The sequence below is a fragment of the Clytia hemisphaerica genome, unplaced genomic scaffold, assembly GCF_902728285.1.
Source record: "Clytia hemisphaerica strain Z4C2 unplaced genomic scaffold, Clytia hemisphaerica genome assembly, whole genome shotgun sequence".
In the NCBI taxonomy this organism is placed as follows: domain Eukaryota; kingdom Metazoa; phylum Cnidaria; class Hydrozoa; order Leptothecata; family Clytiidae; genus Clytia; species Clytia hemisphaerica.
Window position 1 is genome coordinate 439979 of NW_027103498.1, and position 21214 is coordinate 461192.

General features: G+C 36.1%; 2 protein-coding genes across 2 annotated transcripts in view; both read right to left on the minus strand.

The window, feature by feature from the left end:
* Positions 1 to 1025: 1025 nt before the first annotated feature.
* On the minus strand, positions 1026 to 2309 carry LOC136798815 (uncharacterized). The gene has a single exon (XM_067055490.1). The coding sequence runs from the start codon at positions 2307 to 2309 to the stop codon at positions 1026 to 1028; it is 1284 nt and encodes a 427-aa protein (XP_066911591.1).
* A 7130-nt stretch (positions 2310 to 9439) lies between these two features.
* Positions 9440 to 21214, minus strand: part of LOC136798800 (tensin-3-like) — a 37781-nt gene continuing 26006 nt past the window's right edge. The window contains exons 18-25 of the mRNA XM_067055469.1: positions 16997 to 17266; positions 15091 to 15383; positions 13586 to 13678; positions 12925 to 13062; positions 12502 to 12678; positions 11979 to 12225; positions 11655 to 11768; positions 9440 to 10543 (exon numbers count right to left, since the gene is read on the minus strand). Of these exons, the coding sequence (XP_066911570.1) occupies positions 10408 to 10543; positions 11655 to 11768; positions 11979 to 12225; positions 12502 to 12678; positions 12925 to 13062; positions 13586 to 13678; positions 15091 to 15383; positions 16997 to 17266 (1468 nt within the window). The 3' untranslated portion in view covers positions 9440 to 10407. The remainder of the gene's footprint in view (positions 10544 to 11654; positions 11769 to 11978; positions 12226 to 12501; positions 12679 to 12924; positions 13063 to 13585; positions 13679 to 15090; positions 15384 to 16996; positions 17267 to 21214) is intronic.

Below are 21214 nucleotides of genomic sequence, written 5' to 3' on the forward strand. Positions count from 1 at the left end.
AAATGTAGGTGTCTATCGATTCCATAGAAAGTTTATCGAGAAGATCAGATGTACGTTTACGATCGAGTAAAGTAACACGACAAATACTTCTTACACACCGATGGTGAAATGCTCTCAATTTATAAAGAAGCTTTTCCGTCAAGCTCCAACACTCAACACCATATAATAAGATGGGTAGAATAAATGCTTGATAAACTTTTGCTTTGACACTAAGCTTTATCTTAGTGCGGGAAAATAATTAACTTTTCATCATACCGAATGCATTACACGCTTTCTGTATTCTACGATCAACATCAAGATCATCTGAGGAATCGGAATTTATGACGCTACCAAGATAAATAAACTCTCGCTCAACAGGAATAAATCTGTCACCAAAAACTATATTCGATAGGTCAGCTTGATCAAAGGTTGCAGGATCGTCATACATACATGGTGGTTTCGAGCAGAAAAGAACGACAGATTTCGAATCAGGTGGCCCCGAATGGATCTCCATTCCAAAACAGTCGAAATGGGTCATACAGAGCGGTATACCAACACTAGCGTCTTCTCTTGAGTCGAAAACGAGGGCTGTGTCGTCGGCATATTCAGAATCCTGAAATTCATACTCCTCGCCGTATGCACGGTAGCTCCGACCGGTCATTTTGGCATCCTGTTTTGATCTAAAAATGCACAATGGTAGGCTGGTGGTTGCTCTCCAGGTGATCATTACAGCTGCAAGAAAAAACGTGAACAGTATGGGGCCGAGAATATCCCCTTGCTTCACGCCAATGGTACATGACATTATATGCGTGACTTCGTCTACGGTGAATTTAACGGTGAAGTTTTCATGTAAGGATTTAAGAAGACTGGTTAATTTAGGTGGAACTCCAAATTTCTCTAAGATAAGCCATAGTAACTGCCTGGGTACGCGATCGAAAGCCTTGACTAGGTCAAGAAAAAATACCCAGGATTCTTTTCCGTGTTCTCGTCGTTTGCGAAGGGCTGTTTTAACTGTAAAAATGGCATCAATGCAGCCTCGATCAGGTCTAAAACCCACATTGCGGTTCTTGGTCAAGATTTTCTTCGATTGGTAATAGGCGAGAATGTAAAATGATTGCAATTATCTTGTAAGCAGTCTCAAGTAACATGATCCCACGATAATTCTTTGGTAAACCAAGATCGCCTTTCTTTGGTAGAATCGTCAAACGTCCTACATTCCAGTCATTAGGTATATTTTCAGTTTGCCAAATTGAAAGTATGATGTTGGTAAGAGCTTGACTTGTTTCTGGATGATCAATCAAACATTTCCATATTTGTGGTTGTATACCAGAGTCTCCTGGAGAAGTGTTCTTTAATTTTTGTATAGCTTTTCTGATTTCATCCTCAGTTGGATCATGATCGCATCCTTGAACGATGTCGTGATGAGGGATGGGGTCGAGAACGGATACATTAAAGTTTTCTTCTCTATTGTAGAGATTGTTGAAATGTTCATAGAAGACAGTTGCATTTTCTTGAGGAGTGGAACATAAGGCACCATTTGTTTTTTTCATTTGTCGAGAAACTGAATGTTTTGGTTTTGAGAGTCCGTGATTAAGAGCTTTGAGGGAATCCCAAGCTGGTTTCGTACCATGATGACGGTTGAGTCTTGAGCAGTGATTTAAAATCCAATCGTTTTTCGATTTGATTATTAGAGCTTTCAGTTTCTTTCTTGCTGAACGGAGACGGTTCAAAGAGGAGCGTGTAGAGCGTTGGAAGTAACTTTTCATAGCTTGGTTTCGTGATTGAATTAAAGGTAATAAATTAGCTGAGTTTGCTTGAAACCATCCTGGTTGATTTTTAGTTTTATTTGGAAGGGATTGCTGGCATATCGTTCTGATTGATTCAGAAAGTGTTTTGTACGAACCATTTGAGTCAGAATCGTTGAATTTTCGAGCAACATTTTCGCAGAATTTATTACGTTTCGTCACATCTGAAAGAGCAGAGATATCGAGGTTTGTCATTTTACTACGCAGATCAGTCTTCTTTTTCAATCGTTTCATAATTTTAAGTTTAATAAATATAGCTCGGTGATCACTATCTAGAAGGCATGCAGTGACTCCAGCATCTCGAACTCGATGTGTCATTTGTTGATTCACAATAAAATGATCAATTTGGTGTGGTTTTTTGCTACGTGGATGAATCCAAGTACCGTACTCGTTCTTTTTGAAGCAACTTGTCATTGCTGAGAGATTGTTAATAGAGAGATAAGATCGATAGCGTCTGCCTGAGTTATTGATATGAGAAATTCCGAAATTACCGACAGGGTCCTCGTTTTCTGATGAAGTACCCATACTGGAGTTCGTGTCTGATCCGATCAAGAGAATGTCATTAATATGTAGGTATCCAATCGTATTTATAACAAAGTCTCAAAAAATTAAAAGAATCTATAAGATGAACAAAAATACCAAAGGAGAAATGAAAAATAACAATTTTTTGATGTGAAAATATTGCGTTTTTTTCTCAAAAAGACAGTTTAGAAAAAATTAGGAGTGTACGTACTTCTCCTCAAGGACCCCCCTTCCCCTCGTACGCTTTCGGGAGTACCCCCCTCCCCCTCTTGAGCGTACGTACTTTTTGAATGGTCCCTTATGTAATATCAAACTTCAACAAAATCTCTCCACAAGTACTCCAGGAATCCCTTAATTTCAATGAAAAATAAGTGCAAATGAAACCAGAAATAAAAACCAAAATAAAAAAAAGCAAAAAAACAGATAGTTACTATTACGTAACTAGACCAGGTGAGATTGAGTTTTTATAAGATACTTTGATAATTGGTCATTTGAAGTAATAACAAGTAATACTTTAATGGACCTACCTATTTATAAAACGAATAATTAGAATTTAATGGAAGTAATGTATAATTTTAAATTTCGATTTATATATCTATTGGAACGGAGAAAGCAATTAAGAAACGCATCGATGTTTAACGGTGAAAGAAAAATAATATCGACACTTTATTCAATCATTCAGAGAAAATTAAAACTGTCGAGTATAAAGTTGAAAAAATGAAGGAAAACCGTTTTACGCCGGTTTTCGGCTGTTCTGGCGATTTTTAAGGAGTTCCGGATTCAAAGGATGATTTTTTTGGAAATCAAACGATGCTAAGTTTTGGGCATCATCATAAAGAACATTTTTCTGTAAAGAAACAATTAAATAACTTGAAAAAATGTGACGGAAATATGAAAAAACGACGATTTCCGGCACATTTCCGGTTCTACAGACCGGAAAAAATTTTTTTTCGGCAAACAGTTTTCGACAACTTTTCGGCAGTACTAATGTGCATCTATGTGCAAAAAACCGCAAAAAACTAATGATAAAATCTCGAGAAAATCTCAAAAAACGCTTTTTTCGGGACATTTCCGGTTCTAGCGGCCGGAAAAATTTCTTTTTCGAAAATTGGGCTCTGTCACATTTTGGGCATTACCATTTTACATCATTGTGCGAAAAATCATGAAAATCTGTCTAGTATAAGTTGAAAAAATGAAGGAAAACCGTTTTACGCCGGTTTTCGCCTGTTCCGGCGATTTTTAAGGAGTTCCGGATTCAAAGGATGATTTTTTTGGAAATCAAACAATGCTAAGTTTTGGGCATCATCATAAAGAACATTTTTCTGTAAAGAAACAATTAAATAAGTTGAAAAAATGTGACGGAAATGTGAAAAAACGACGATTTCCGGCACATTTCTGGTTCTACAGACCGGAAAAATTTTTTTTTCGGCAAACAGTTTTCGACACCTTTTCGGCAGTACTAATGTGCATCTATGTGCAAAAAATCGCAAAAAACTAATGATAAAATCTGGAGAAAATCTCAAAAAAACGCTTTTTTCAGGACATTTCCGGTTCTACCGGCCGGAAAATTTTTTTTCTTCGAAAATCGGGCTCCGTCACATTCGAGGGTTTATAGTAATGCACCTTTGTGCAAAAAATCAGAAAAATTGAATGAGCCAATCTCGAGAAAAGTTGGTAACTAACGAACGAACTAACTAACGAACACGGGTTAATTTCTAGGACCTCCACCCCACCGGGGTAGGTCCAAAAATGATGTGTTCTTTAGAAAAAGTAACAAAATTGTTATATTACTGGTTAACGACCAACCAATTCAAATGAAAGCTTGTAAAAACACCATCTCTTCCCAATTAGACAAGGCACTGCACAAAGTTACGGTATATTATCTTAAGAGCAAATGGCTTTTAAAATATTGAACATAATGTGTGGCTGATAGTGAATGTAAAGATGGCAAACAAAACAGAGTGAAATTTTCTAGTTAACACACTTGGTATTTCTATAATCTGATGTTCTATAGGCTAAAAAAATATGGATTTTGCTGTACCGTAAGTTAGTCTAATTGTTGACATCCCCCATCTGATTCATAGCTGTCAACTTCGCCTCACAAAAATCCAATTTTTCTAAATTGGAAGATCGGTAGATCGGAGGGAATTTCCCTGCTAAATCCGATTTTATTGGAATTTTTTTTTTGGGAAAACGGGGAAATCGGCAAATTCTTTGTCCCAATTTTCCAAAATCAGGAAATTTTGCCATTCCGTTATTTCAAAACCTGAATTTTTTCAGGAAATCAGGAAATTTTCAGGAATGTGGGAGAAAATCCTGAAAATGTGGGAGATTTGGCTGAATTTTTTTCCCGCGGGAGAAAACATTGGTATGCGGGAGTCTCCCGCCCAATGCGGGAGAGTTGACAGCTATGCTGATTCGGTCACCATATTTAGATATATATAGGAATAATCAAAAGGTCAGAATGGCTGGTTGAAAAAAGACTTAGCCTTCCTTGAGCACAAGGATTCAAGGTTCGTCTGTTTGAAAATCTTTCTTCTATTTTCATAATCACATCTCGTCCTTTTGTCTTTGACTGGAATTCAAAACTTGGCAATCGTAAAAGAGCTTCTTCTATAATAGTTGTTTGGGAGAACGCAACGATCTTTTAATACACCTTTCCTGTAATTCAAACTTCTCAGAAATGGACTAGGAAAATGTGCACTCCACCGTTGTGTATAAGATTGTCTGGGAGGTAAACAAACCCCTTTTAGGTTGCGAAGGGTTAGGGGAAAATGGGTTTCAGCTTCTAACTTTTGATAACGATCTTTTTTTGGCAAAAACTTTTCAGGGTGGTATAATCTCATGAATAGAGGGATTTTGAAAAGCTCAAAAAAACAAACTTTCCCTAAAGAAACACAGGCAAAAATGGGTTTGTTTACCGCCCAGAGATCAAACGGTGGAGAGCATCAAAATAATGCACACAAATTACAGGAAAGGTGTAGGTATTACTCCAGCAGAATTTTTTTTAAAGATTTTGTCATACAATTGATTTGTCTTTTATAACACAACTGTTACCTAGGTACTAGTTAATTTATCCCGTTTTATTGGCTGGAGTAATTTGTTATTCAATACCGTAATATGGTCTAATGTCGACATCTGTCTTCTAATTTCAACATCCTCCTTTAGAGATAAGAATAATAGAAAGGTTGGAATCATTGACAAAAGAATTTTTCCTCTGATTGTTAAGCAAAGAAAATTAGTTTCAATCTGCGATTCCGTCTTTCCTACTATTCCCATCTCCAAAGAAGAGTGTCAAAATTAGAAGAGGGATGTTGACATTAGACCAATTTACGGTATATATAGACGGCTTTCAAAATACGTCATTTTCTTTACTCACATGACTTACCGCCCAATTTTTTGGAGGCTAAAAGACCATAAAATTAGCTGGAGCCATACAAACATTAGCTGGAGCCATACATATTTTTTGTTTACAAAGTCTCTGGTAGGACTTTTGAAAAGAAAATTTAGTATGTTTTCTCAGAGTTATAAAGGCTTACCATTCATAAATTTCGAAAAGATATGACACTATATGACTGGTGTAGGCAGGTCGAAACTCGTGCCTGCGGCAGTAACAAAAACAGGATTTTTCAAAAAAAATCTTCAAACTTACATGACTCCAGGAAGGAGACCTCTTTTAGCATAAGTGTTTTTTCCAACTTCAAGAGCATTTATTCAGCTTTCTTTGGCAAAAAAAACTTTTCATTCTTTCAAAATTTGAAAATGAGTACTCTCAGGTGCGCTTTTTCAAACTTCTTGTTCACGGCACAGGAATTTTTTTACCGGGGGATACTACTCGTTCAAGATTCTACTCGTTTTTTCTAGAATTTTTTTTACACAGCAGGCTGCATCATTTGAAAATTCCAGGCGTGTGGTCAATCACACTCCTAAAACCTTAATTTTAGTAATTTAGACGCGTGATTAGGAGTGCTATGCTCAACTTTGAGTTGTAAAACTAATTTTATGGCTTGCAATAAATCGCACTCCTAAGACATTTCAGGTGTGTGTGGAGGTGTGCGCGTACTATTGCACGCCTCAAATGATACAGCCTGACACAGTATATACAGGAAATAGGTCAGTCAAGAACAAGTGCAAATTAGTATACCTTCGGCAATCTCTCCTACTTAGGAGAGTATCTTAAATTGGATACAAAAAAGTATCCAAAATAGCAATCAACATCCTAATTAGGATACTAAAAACCAAAAAACCTGTATTTTTCACCAACCAGAGACATCCGCGCCATCTTACCACATCCAAGATGTAAATAATAAGCAAATGAGATTGTGTACTGAATTTCATCGAGTTTGGCTGGCGGAATGCAAAACTATAGCCCAAAACCACTCAAAATGTGCAAACTAGCATACACGAAAGCTTTTTTCGCGCGAAAATCACAACAGGCCCCTTCCTTCTATACGGCTACCATTTTGAAATTCGGACCGTAGCGGGCCGTTCCGTAAAATGAAAAACAAATCTTTAGCTCGTGTTTGCAAAATTTTAGGCTCTGAACGGCAGATTATTAAGGATGTTAATTTTCGAGGAACCCGCCAGAGAAATTACTTGAAATTTTGGTCAGTGGTGCAAATCTTGATGAAGAAAAGGTTTGCATAGTTTCCATAACCTCATAAATCCAGGTCAAAGTGTCTGCTCTCCTATTTAGGATACCTAAATCTCCAAATTAGGATACAAGTCTCCTAAGTAGGAGAGATTGCCGACAGGTATATCCTAATTTGCACTTGTTCCTGACAAGAACAGGAAAAGAAAGAAATTCTCCAGAAGTTTGTTTTTGTTTTACTTTTCTGGGTTCAAAGACGTTCGGTTGCCAACTAGACCGGTCGCCAACTGGGCAGTGGACTCTAAGGGCTTTTCATTAAACTTGGTTTGACATTTTTAAAATGAGTTTGAAATTTCGACTGACCAAAAAACTTGATTGATTGATATTCACTCCTCTTCCTTATAAATCGTAAGTCTTTTTACCTTCGATAATCAAGCGCAATCGCCCGCCCAAACCCCAGTCGTCCGCCTGTACAAAATGAAAACATTGAAACCCGTGTCACGGTTTCCGCCAAACGACTTATATAAGGGGTCTTCGACAAAAAATTTTTTAATTGGCATTGGGCTGATAAGCTTCAGACCCCTCCCCCCCTTGCTCTTATCGGCCAAAATTTTTCAAATCCAACTTTTACATCTTCGAAAACACAATTTCCTCCAATCTTGTCCGCCATCACCTTCCCACCCATCATCGTTGAATTTTTGTCTATTTGTGCACCAACATTGAGTTTGTTCATACCAGCATTGATATTGTTAATCAAAACGAAAGTTAAAATGACGGGATGAAGTCACAACATTTCGAAGGAAAAGGCAGCGTGCTGGCCAATGAAAAAAGAGTTTTTTATCCAAGCTAGTTCAAAACTGTACTTTTAAAGCTGCGAATTTGCACGCAAAGGTGAAAGCAAGTGAAATCATATGCTTTCAGTGGAGTTTGTATGTGGACAAAATCAGAAAGAAATTGGCTGAAAGGATTTTCGTCTCAATACTTGTTTTTTTATCGGTATGTAGTTGGACCCCCCCAACCCCTTATCGGCCCAATGCCGATAAAAAATTCGAAAGTTTTTTGTCGAAGATCCCTAAAGTTCTAAAGTTCCATACATACATAATAGGCGGCAACGATAAAAAAACAAAGTTACTATTCAACCCTTCTTATAATTTCACACCAAAATCAATAGTCTAAATAGTTCATGGATGTATGACCTATAATAAATATTATATAAAACCTCAAGAATAGATCTAAACATAAAATGTGTGTGTCAAATCACGCTAATCATGGCTATCATGTTCAAGATGAGTTCAGTCAGCAAAAAGAACCAAAAGGCCTTTCAAAAAGCTAGAATTTCAAACACAGTACGACAAAATCTTGCTTTCAAACCAAGCCAATATACTCTAAGTATGATCCCATTGTTCTATGCAGAAAAGAAACAATCCCAAAGAAAAGACAATAGCAAGCTGGCCAACCAAAAGCCTGAGCATTGTTCATGCCAACAGCTTTTCTGTCCTTTCCGACCGGCCTCGTATTGAGTATGGAATAAAAAATATCTACTTTGCTAATTGTTCTTTTGATCGGTTACTATAACTACCGATCAAGTGCACAAAAATGGGGCGATAAAATATAAACAAAGTATCAGACTGTTGAAAAGTCGAAAGAAAAGTTGACTGCTCTTTTCTAGATTTAAGTAGAATCTTTAAACATAGTAAATATATCTCTGTTCATATATGTAATGTGATTGAAAGGGAAATTTTTTATCTTCTTATTTTGCAGACATTTAGAATAGGAAATAGATATGGACAAGGAATCTTGGTGCACTGTCGAAAGAATTGCAAGTCAAGATTGGACTCGGGCTGAACGAAAACATTGCAAGAATGCATTTGATAGTAAGGTTTTCAAATCAGACTTGGCAGAAAATAAAACTGATCGCTTAACAGCTTTTAAACCAGACGATACAGCTCACAGAGAAAAAAGGCATTTTCCATCAAAATGTAAGATTTTAAATGTTGAAAGAAGGCCTAATATAAGAGTTTAAAAAATTTTGAGTGATGGCGTACAAAACATACAGAAAATTTTTGCGATTTGACAAGGCTCCTTCCTGCATGCTTTTTTATGTAGGCTGGAGAAAGGTGATAAAAGCTTTAAAATTTGAGTTTGCTGCTTGCTGTGTTTTTGGGATTTTTTTCCTTTTAACGTTGTGCATGACTATATGCTATTAAATGGGTACATTGCCAAGCAGTGCCAAGTTATGAGATTCAACAATGTTTTTTACATACTTCTTATAGATGAAACTCAATTCAAGATGTAGACGAGTCACACCTAAAATATCTTATTATAGAACTTGAAAAATTATTTATTTTGATAATTATCCTCTGATTAGATTTTGTACATTTTTTAAAGGCCTTTTTTACTGTTTTTAGCTCTTTTTAAGTATACCAATAAGTCCATCATTGCGAATTAGAATTATCATATTGATCTGCATCAGAAAGCAACATTTTATTCGAGGTTGAGGATGTAAAGTCAGAAGACATTCGACCAGATCATTGTTAATTTTATAGATTTTTTAAGATAAGATCTATTTACATAATAAAGGGTGTTTATCTTTTTAAATAACAAAGAAGGAATATTGTAAAACTATATATCTTAGAAAACGTAGAAAAAACATTGGAATATTTTCAAATATATTTCGCGATAATATTACAAAGTATAACAAATTGCTTTTTATTTAATCAAATCAAGTTCCCATGTATTGTAGCCAAGAAGCCAACAGTATGAAAATTCTTCAAAACAAAAATTTACTTTTTCTCTTAGAGACACCAGTTTGAATTCGATATTACATGTTTTTTTATGAGCAAGTGTCTGCACCTATACCAGGCTCGCAATGTGATTAGCATTCGATTGTTCAATAGAGCCATTGTTTGGGTACCAAATAGTGAGCCTACGTATGCTTATAAACGTTATGCTTGTAAAAAACAAGTATTTGAGTACTGAGTAGCAAAATGTTCTGAAAGGTTGTCTTTGAAAATTTTGAGCGTTGAACCAACCTATATCGTTGACCCTCTGAGAGTGAATAATTTTTTGTACAGTAAAATGCTTACAATTAAATGTATATTTTAATTAACAGCTCGGGAAATCCCTGCATGCTGCCACCGAAACCATGACAGTAAGTAAATAAAAAAAGTGTATAAATATAATTTACAGACCAGTCTGTATTTTACCAATAAAACATCTTCCATCTTTTGTCTTCGAAATTAAATTTGCTTTTATATGTCTTTGTTTAGCTTATGCTTATTTTGTTACCACAGCAGATTTGTTTTTCGTTAGATGATTTTTTTTTATTTTACAGTTCTAACATGATTGTATTATATAGGTTTCCCGAATTCTACATCTGGTCTGAGAACGCGTGCTCTTCTACCGTTGAGCCAAACTACGTATCGAACGCTACTCATGTGGAATAGGAACCATTTTTCTCCATTACGTTTGCTTCTCAACTGAAACATAATCCAACACCACCATTAAAGTTTATACACGAGCGTACCGCATGGCTTTATGTATGAAATTGATGACGGCCGAAGCTGGTTGATCTTGCTCCAGTTCAGCGAACATGTAACATTGATGTTCTGTCTTCCTTTCATTCTCTACCACAAAGCCGAAACAACTAAAAAGGGAAACAAAAATGAACGTTCAAATATGACGGTATGGGTTGTAAATCTTGAATTCGAAACCCTTATCTAAACCCTACTCTATAAAAGCTTTAAACGAGCTCCGATAAAACCAAGATATCCAGATACATGTTTTTTATAAATATAGAAAACAGGCTCGGAGGTGCTTAGTTCGAGGGCTTGACAAGGCTAAAAAATGCTTATAAGGGTGCTTATATTCCTCATGCAAAAATCATAGGAATATTCAGAGAAACCGTAAAATTTCAGCCAAAAACAGGGCAAAATCATTACTGTGTATGATTAGATTTTTGACATATAGTAGGGGGAAATTTGTAAAATCGCTCGATTTTTTTAGTCAAAGCACTTGTTATACATTTTTGGAAAGCTAAAGGGTAGGGGAATCAAAATAACTTGGGTGCCAATTTTGTTTCGGACACTTTGGTGTGATTTTCGGACAAATACGACGGTCTCGGGCAAAAATCATAGGGTGAAAAATTAATGAAAATTTCAGCTTGAGAAAACGGAGACCTTTGTTGTATATTTTTGGAAAGCTCTCAAAAAATTAAGATTAGTGATATATTGCGAGTATAGGTGATTTCTTTACCTAACTCGAGATATTAATCCTTAAAAACAGTGTTTTTCAGTGTTTTTCAGCCAGAAACAGCTGTTTTGTCCAGTTTTTGCGCTTTCGGAAGCTCAATATCTCGAGTTAGGTACTGAAATCACCTATACTCGCAATATATCACTGATCTTACTTTTTTGAGAGCTTTCCAAAAATATATAACAGGTCTCCGTTTTCTCAAGCTGAAATTTTCATTAATTTTTCACCCTATGATTTTTGCCCGAGACCGTCGTATTTGTCCGAAAATCACACCAAAGTGTCCGAAATAAAATTGGCACCCAAGTTATTTTGATTCCCCTACCCCTTAGCTTTCCAAAAATGTATAACAAGTGCTTTGACTAAAAAAATCGAGCGACCTCAAAAAAACGAACAAATTTCCCCCTACTAATATCTGAGCCTAGATATGCTTATACGTGCAATGCTTATAAAACAAACATGTAAACGAAAGAATTAAGCTATATAATCTACAAAAAGTAGACTCTTACCCGACATCTTTGTCTTCACGATTCGCGAATGTCTTCAAATTAACTTGTCGTGATTTTGGATCCACTCCACAATGTAGGACATTCGCCATCTGGAAATGTTGCCGGAAAAACATCCTGGAAACAGGAGCAGGATTTTAAATGTTATGCCAAACATACTTTAATTGAGATCTAAAGATCTCTTGTTCGCGTGCTTGCTTTTTTAAATTGTCCGCCATTTTCGGACAGTCAAGTCGAAGTCTATTCTCTAATTACAAGAACGGAGCTTTTTTCATATTCTCAGCTTCGATTAGACTGATATATGTTTGTATGAAAATAGAGACAAACCTTCGATTGTTATCGGTGAGGGTGATACCATCTTGGTTGACTTTGATGTTAACGATTGTAGTCTTTAATTGGGTGGAAAGTGATGCCACCTTGTTCATGGCGTACTGGACAGCTCCATCACCCGTTAGCTTGTCCACCTTCACACCGCCCAGGTATAATAAATCACATGCTGCTCCTTTGACCAGTAATTGTGTTTCGCTGAGTTTTGACAGTCGGTTGTCTGCAGGGTTGCCACCGTCAACTGAGTCTATCAATATGAAGATAAGAAGTTACACCATTACTTTGTCGTTAGATTCATAACGAAATAGATGACCCACAGGGTAATCAAAGTCTGCCTCAACGATTATGGCTTATCGCTGTTTAACCATAACATATAAAAAATTGATGCCTTTGGAAATTAATTCAAGCCAGGAACGTTTTTAGGTTCTCGTCTAAGTTTCATGTTAAGGGAATCAATTCTTTGAAAGGTTTTAATAGAAGATGACTCCATAAACTTTCAATGAAAGTGTTAATCAAAGCTTACCTTTGTAAGGTATAAGAAGAGTGATTGGGAGGGCCATCTTAGTGATGGAATGTTGATAGATGAGGGCAACTAGGCTAGGGAAAGTTGGTTCTTCGTTGCTTCCCTTCAAGCGCACTCCTTTCTTCGAAGGTTCGATAAGAAAGTGACGTATCAGTTCGTTCTCTAAATCGATTTTCGCTAAAACAGAGAATATTGGAAAAGTTTTCTTCAAAGAATATAGGGAAGGTGATCATTAAGATGAATGATCATTAAAGAGGAGGAAGAATGATCATTAAAATAGAGCGACGACTCTACAAACAAGTTTCGCGTCTATCACTGACATTATCAAATAGTTCAACTCATTTTCGTCATAGTAATCATAGGGTGAATGTGAATATGAAATTCACTTATACATCTTAAACAAATCCAAAATGTTAAACTTACAAACATCTCCATCGACTTGTTTCAGGACACTGGCAGGTGGCGAATCCACTTTCACAGCTAATCCGAAAGCTCCATCATAGGTTTGACTATCTCGTACCAAGAAACTTCCTGGCTCTGCGTCTCGAAGTAAGCTTGTTGCTACAAAGATGAGAAGAATTATATTTATCGTGTTTTATCGTGTGCTGAGGAAGATTCAAGCGATATTAGGGAGCGAGGAGCTCAACTTTTTGACCGACAATACCATCTTTAAAATTATGGGCCCCGTCAACTTTTTTGCAGGCTATGTATTTGTCAAAGTCAAAATCCTAATCTGACCCATTTAAATATCATCTTATCGTGTTTAGAAGAATGTGAAAAAATTTTCGTCGCCCAATCTCTCACTTCAAGCAGCTCACCGGGTCCATTCATTGTCTTAAATGATTGGTATACTCACCGTTAAATTGTTGAACTTAATGTCTCCCTATGCTGCAAGAATCAGTATAGGGATAATAAAGCTAGCCGAATGGTTATCCAGGAAATCCAAAAAAGTTATTGAGGTACAAAGGAAACGTTTTAAAGCTTATGCGAAAGAACTTTGGTACGATCCTGTAGCATTTTTTCTTCATAAAGCTTTGAAAGATCCTGTTTGTTTATTATGAGAATATCAATCAAAAGAACTTACCTTCATCTCGTGTGATATTTGGTCGATACCACAAGTCAACCGTGTCTTTATCGAATTTCACGGCCGGGTATCTCAACACTTCTTGAAATAAGTCTGTAATGAATGAGGAAATCTAATGTTTAAGTTCTGATGAATTTTTTAACCGATTTATAGAACTGCGAGCTGGTAGTTTGTTTCTAATATCCTAAACAGGATCTAGTTCTTTCATATTGTTAACCTTTTTTCCGCTTCTCCCGTCATATCAAGCTAAATTCTGGTCAAACGTTTAATCTCAAGGCCTAAAGTTTATTTAGGTTGATGAAATCAGGAAATTAAGGGAACAAGCTGAACTTCTAATATTGACACCTAACAAAGTGACACAAAAGAGACAACATATTGGATTTGTAACAAGGAAATAAGACAAGAAATGACTTTTCCAAACAAGACAATAATTTTCAGAAAAAGATGACCAAAAACTCCTCCCTAAGCTCATACAAACATTTGAAAGTTTAAGAGACTTCTTAATGAGACTTAACTAATCATTTAGCCTGGGAAAATACTAGACTGAAAGCATTTAAGTCCTTTTCCGGATTAGCTCAAGCTTTGTCTGAGTGCAAATAACAAGTTTTTATGTCGTTGATTTCGACTCAAATCTTTGTCTTCCTGATAAAGACCGTTTTGACTGCATACACTTTTTTTATAAGAATCAGTAAAATTTTTCTGAGGCTCTGTTGTTCTTATTCTTTTGGCACTTTGAGCTTCAAATTGTTCTTATCCTGTTCTTATTTATAAGGTGTAATTGAGGTATTCTAGGCGTTATACCCAATTTTTACGACTTTCACCTCTAAATTACTTGAATTTGAGTAATTTCAGGCTCAGCGTTGTTCTTATTTTTTGGCGATTTTGAGCCTTATTGTTCTTATATAAAAAAAGTGTAATAAAAAGTAAACTTGTACTTCCCTGAAAGCTTTCTTTCAAAAATTTGTAACATAACTTGGTTCTTAATTAATGGGATATAATCATATTGAGAGAAGATGAACATAATTTAAAATTTTAGACTATACATTTTGTTGTTGTTTTGTGAGGCTTACAGCAAACAATGGAAGAGTGAACGACGTTTGATAACATATCAATTTAAAGAGCTCAAATGATCAAAAACAATCCAGCCCTTAAACAATTAGCTAACGTCAGCTAGAGTTTAAGCCTAAGTCACCTTTTAAACCCATTAAAGATTTGTGCCCGATCCATTATAGTTTGCCCCGTTCATTAACGTCTTGAATACACCCGCAATGAGATTAAAACGACCGACATTGACTGACCTAATTGATCAAAAGCATGACGTCATCAAACCGACACTCGCCGACAAGTATGACATAAACAGTGAAATTATGATATGGAAAGCGATTAATTGTCTCCTTCTTTAAAAAGTGGAAAAAATAATGGGAGAATCTAAGGGTATTTCACCATTATTCTACTAGTTTATATCTGACCCAAATATGAAAAGATAAGACTCTTTTTACACTTACCGCTCGTCGAGGAGATCGAGGACGTACTACTTCCAGTGCTTCTGAATCGTCTGCCGAAAGTGCCGCGACCGAAAGGTGAAGTAGGCGACGAAAGTGCACCATCATCGCTTATTGAACTGCCGCTCGATGTGGTTCGTGTCCGCCTGTGGCTGCGCGGTAAAGTGTGCCCGTTAGTGAGTGGCGTGTGTGGGGCGTCAAATCGATCTGTAAGTTTTAACGCTTCCATCATGGGCGGGAAACGTCGGTTGGATGGCGGGGAAACTGACCCCTCGATCGTTTGTGCGGGTGAATAACTGAAAGAAAACATTTGAAAAAACTTCGTTAACATTTTAGTTATAGCGGTGACACTGTTGTTCAAAATATCAGACTTTCTTTGGATTCTAAAGGCTTAAATGTAGTTGAACCAGCAGTCAAATCATGGATACCAAGTAACAGTAATCAAATCAAAATACATGGAACTCGAACGACACAGATATCGTCAATCTCAATTATCAAAATTAGCTGAAAACACCATCCCTCGCATAACACTTTTCCAACAATGACAAAGAGGCTAAACTAACGTCTGCTAAACGAGAACTCTTCAAAAACACAAAACCATACACACACATCACCTAAAAGCCGTTACAGAATTGTCTTTCAACAAGGGCCAAAGTGAAAGACAGCGTTAAATCAATTAAAGAAATTTCTTAAAGTTGAGATTCAAATCCAATCGATGTGGAGAATTTCCGCTCTCTTTCAGATTGACTTGAACAAGAGAACGAGGAAATAACATCAAAACGATCTCCTGCTAACTCGTTTATTCATCCAAACATTCCAATTGAATAGTCAAGTTAGTTAGTTTATAAGTTGATTTACACACAAAAGCTTTTCATTCATCATCCCTTACTGTTACTTTATCTAGTTTAGTAAGCCAAAAGATACCGTTAAGAAATTTTGCGTATGTCAAAATTGATTTCAGAACTCAATGACTACCTGTCTTGTAGAGAACCGTGTTGGCCTTTTCTTTGATTTCTATAAAGACCTGGCATCTTTACAGGTGTTTTCACTATTAAATCTACCTTCAATAAATTCTGTGAGAAACTTTTTTACTTTCTGAGTAGATGAAGATGGAACAAAAGATATCCGAAATGTTTTTGATTTCAATAATTACGATAAATGTAATTATAGAGTGACGTAAAGCTGACTTCGTTTCTTGGAATGAAGAACAAAAAATTGATTACTGTATATTCAATAATGACAGGAGCCAGGAGTAAGAATCACGTCCAAATCTAATCACTTCACACCAAACTTAAAACGTGATGTTAATAGTGGAAAGAATCTTATCTTGTCGACTTTATATATTGAGTTGACACATGAAGCAAATCTTAACGATGAAAAAAGTTATTTTTATAACAAAACTTGCTGAGTGATTTCTAAATTTAGCGATAAATTTATATCTAGTTTTCAAAATATTTTAATTCGTATTGAAAATCAACTTTCGAAAATATGACTTTCAAGATAAGTTTCAAATGTCAAATTGGTGGATTTCATCACCTTGGAAAACCAGTTATACAGTTTCAAAATATCAATACAAGAAAAACCGTCACAAAGAAAGCCCTGATTCTTGTCTACACTAGCTACATTCTAAGCTTCAAATACTTTTATGAAATATCAAACTATGCACTTTTTTTGCTCGATTATGGCGATGGGAAGCATACAAACAGCTATTATAGCCTATCTAAAATTTCATGCTACGATCACAATAAATCATGAGGAATCAAAACTGTTGGTTGCACACAAAAATCATGTTTTAGAAGAAGTCGTTATCTTATAGGCAGTTTTGATTAATCCTTACGAATTGCAGGCACTTTGAAATGGGTAACTCTTTACAAGGAGTAACAAACAAACAAAGTGAAAGCATTCTTACATCATGGAGCCGTTGTAGAAAGTGCCGGTAAATGCTTCACCGTCAGAACTGCCGTACGTTGGCGTATCATTCAGCGATCGCTGCGATGACGCCGTCGATGCAGAAGGTACGCCAAGCGAAGCGGTAGAGTTTGTTGACGAGGATGAGGATTTTAAGAGGATGTCATCTTGTTCGTCTAACAGATTCTTGATGATTTCTTCGTTCAAGCATTCAAGTTCTTGTTGAATCAAGGTCGGCTTGACCGGGTCTTCAATCACTTCAGCTATGGAACTGTGTACGAAATAAAACAGAAATGGGTTAACAAGGGTTTAACGGGAGACTAATTACAGGGGCACAAAAGCGAATATTACTACGTAAGGTATTGAAGATATTCTTCATCACTGAAAGCTTAAACATTTTTTAAATCTGATTTTTGAGCCAGTCTCACAACTCGAGGACATCCCGGTTTTCCTATCCCAGTAGATTCGAATCGGTTGCTTCTCTCTTACGAAGCCTTTCAGGATTGAAAAATTATCTTCCAAAATCGACGACAAAGGCAATCGTAGAAAAAAAGAATCGTTGGCGATATCAACTGAATTTCTCGGAAATGCTCGCAACATTCCTTTCCAAACTTTTACAGAGTAATGGGCAGAGGATTTCTCCGCAAATCTCAGACATAAACTCATAGTTTAAACTCCATTAATGAGCACCTTGATTGGAGAACTTCCCAGAGTTGATCGAGTAACGTCATCTTGAACGTATTACGACCATGAAATAATGTCACGCAGTAAAATTTATCTTTTCAAAAGTCCAACACAAGCCAAAAGTCTCCTCAAACTCGATTCCACAAACAAAAAATGTTCAATGTGCACAAGAAAGGTATTTTCCGTGTTAAATCTATACTTGAAGTGTAGTGACAATGAAAAGTTCACTGAATTTCGTACTAAAATACACGACGGATGAATAGTGAGTAAGAGAGAGATGAGAAATGACACAATATCCTTTTTCAAAACTTAAATAAACAGGATTCAATTTGAACGATTGATATCCACAACAAAACAACATAAATCTCTAATCATCCGTTGGAAGGTTCACTAAATTATCATTTAATCTTCGTTTTAATGAAATCACTGTTTTGTTTTCTAATAACGCCTCTTCTTTGATTCCGCTTACGAGCTTCGGTTCATCAACAACAATAATAAAAATTGGAACGAGTAAAAATTGGTGGTCCACGCGAGTCCTTTCCTCAGCAATATTATAAATATAGAAATGTTGTCACCGATAGACAGCCAACGGAAAAGCAATCCTTCACCACAAAATGAATGGTAAGAAAAAATGACAAACGGACAAAAAGCCCGCAAAAACATAAAATCAACACAAATCAATCAGTTCGTTTTCGTGAAAGACATGTACTTTCTATCCTCATAGTTCATCAGTACATTTGTACGTTTTTGACAAGTAGTTGAAAGATTTTTTTGTATGAAGTTCTGATTGTAGTGTTTCATACGTTTTGAATGGCGCGAATATAAACATTCAATTTACATCAAATAAGAACATTGGTTGACATCTGATGTTGAATTACCGGTCCTCTGTACAACACAAAAACTGAGGTGACAACCTTCAATAATCAACTGGCTAGCATTTCTATATAAGCACTTTGACTTATTCAATCCCCGCAACCACAAAATGCACTTGATTGTCCAACTCTCGTTTTCAGTCTCCCGACGATTCCTTCAGTACAAATTTTAGAAAACCAGTCTCCAGATATTGTAGATTAGTGGCTACATATTTCAAAAGCCGTGTCTCAAGATCCAGTCTTTTTCTTCTTTACAACTTTCTAAAAAAGTGCTTATAGAAAGAATAAGTTCTAATGAAAAACACAGTGGTGACATAGAGACTATAAAGCCTTGTCTCTCAAAGGAAGGAAGATCTTTATAGTGAAAATTAACACGAAGTTAACACAGTAAAAGCAAATTCTGTAGCATCAAGTTAACTTTCCCTCTTTAAGTAATCAAAACAATTTTTAGAACATCCCAAAAATAACACGCAACAGTAGCCATATATAAATTGTATTTCTCTCAAATACGGAAAGTCCGGATAATTGAAGCAATCCGGATCAAATGGCATTTTCCGGATATACTTTTGTTTCGTATAAGGTTCATTTATGCAAGGTTCATCGTATTCATAATACCGAAAAGGACAGGTACTTGTCAAACTATTTAGTGCTCGTTAACGATCTTAAGTTCAGCAGGTCCCACCAGACTATACAGCCACAGAACAGCAATCTTATCTAAGAGAACACCCAAGGTCTATCAGATGACACTTGACTGTTGTTTTCGTGAGACATTTCAAAAGGTTTCCTTTTAGAGAAGTATGCTTTACACCGAAAACTCCTTACCTTGATCTAACCATGTCGGTGAATATACATATCAGTAAAAAAATTCACATTACAACTTTTACAACAAGAATTTTCTATTCCCTTTAGAAGTGTAAGAAGCATTACCATCAAAGCAAAAATCAATTTTGAATCCAAAGGATAAACTATTTCTACACGAGGAGAACGGAGAGGGAAAAGGTATTTATACCTTATATAGCGCCCATCATACAAACACATGAATAATACCTTACACACTTAATCCATGCAATTTTTGTATGTGAAATCCTTAAATGACTCTAGATGTTGACTCTACGCTGACAGTATCAACACGAAGAAAACTCAGACGAAGTTTGGCAAAAGAGCTGTATTATATAGACAACCTTAAATCGGTAAACCTACTTTTTCTCGCTTTAACAATCTTGATTGATTCAAGTCTCCTCAGAAATCGAGATTTTTTGTTCAATCCACTTGTCTCTTTAACAACTATACCTTATAATAGACCAGCTCAACGAACGAACGAAAAAAAATATTTCTTGTATACTTTCTCATACAGTATTAAGCCTTTTCAAACAATTTTGGTAGCATACAAATAGACGTATAATACAGTGGAATGTTAATGCCCTTTTCGACGACATTACTCTATACTCTATCCATTGAAAGGATAACAACGGTGAATATCGGGATGTAAAGAAAAGAACACAGTGGTTTGTATGGAGGAATCAAAAGATGGAAATTGGTGCGTAATGATTAAACCCTTTTTATACAGCTATTAATATCCATTAACTACCTGCTGTGGATTGTCAGCAACATTGCCATGGTGAGAAACGAGATATATTGATGGATGAGAAGTAACAAATCACAACCGAACTATTTCAATCGATAGTGGAAAGTAGCAGTACGATCCAAAATGAAATTGAGAGGTAGTTATTTAATCCTCAAACAGACCATAAACTCGCCTAAAGTCACGCTTGATATCTTGATTACTCCTTCTTGGACATCTCTGCAGAGTATCACCAACAATATCATTGCAATATTGAAAAAGTTGAACATTGGAGTTACTGGAGAGACCAAGACCATGGATGGATCGCAGATTTGATCAGAAAATGCATTTTGGTTTTGAAAGCTCGTTATCGATGAAGCCTCGTGGTAAACCACATCCACGGGACAACGGGACCTTGTTAATTATTGGCAATCCGGCTAGACAATATGGCAACCAAATAGGACGAATTCTTTGGGACCTACAGAAACTTATTTGTAGGATGAATTAGTTAGAAGAAGAGGCCATTTGACGGAAAGATGAGAAGATGTCAAAAAGGAATGGAATGTTGTTTGTTTATCGATATCTCTGGCTGATAATCATTCAGATTTTATAAAAGTAAAAAAAACTTGATTCGAACAAGCTGTGAACGTTCAGCCGAAATATTCGCCTTTCTCATTTTAAAAAGATCAAAAGTCAACAAAAAATGAGTCTGGAAGTAGTTGCTGACGTAGAAGCCGAAAGACCAGCTCGGGAGGTAGATTATGAGATTCATTTGTTTAAATCACTTCTCGTTTAGAGACGGGTCGAACAATAATTTAGTAGCAGAAACCCGGGGGACTCAATAACTTACATCAGTGGGTAAAAGGTCAATGGAACATTTGTGACGTCACAAGTCCTAATATGGAAAATCCAATGAATGAGGCACTGATGACGTCATGAACATTTTGTCTGATATATTACGGATATTTCGTAGTTTATTGACCGGGATACGCTCTCGTGGGGAGAAATAAATACGGAAATTTTGAGTGAAAATGTAACTGAAGCCATATTAAGGAGGCGTAGAAGTTAAAATGTACTTGTTTTCTTTAAGCATTAATAAATC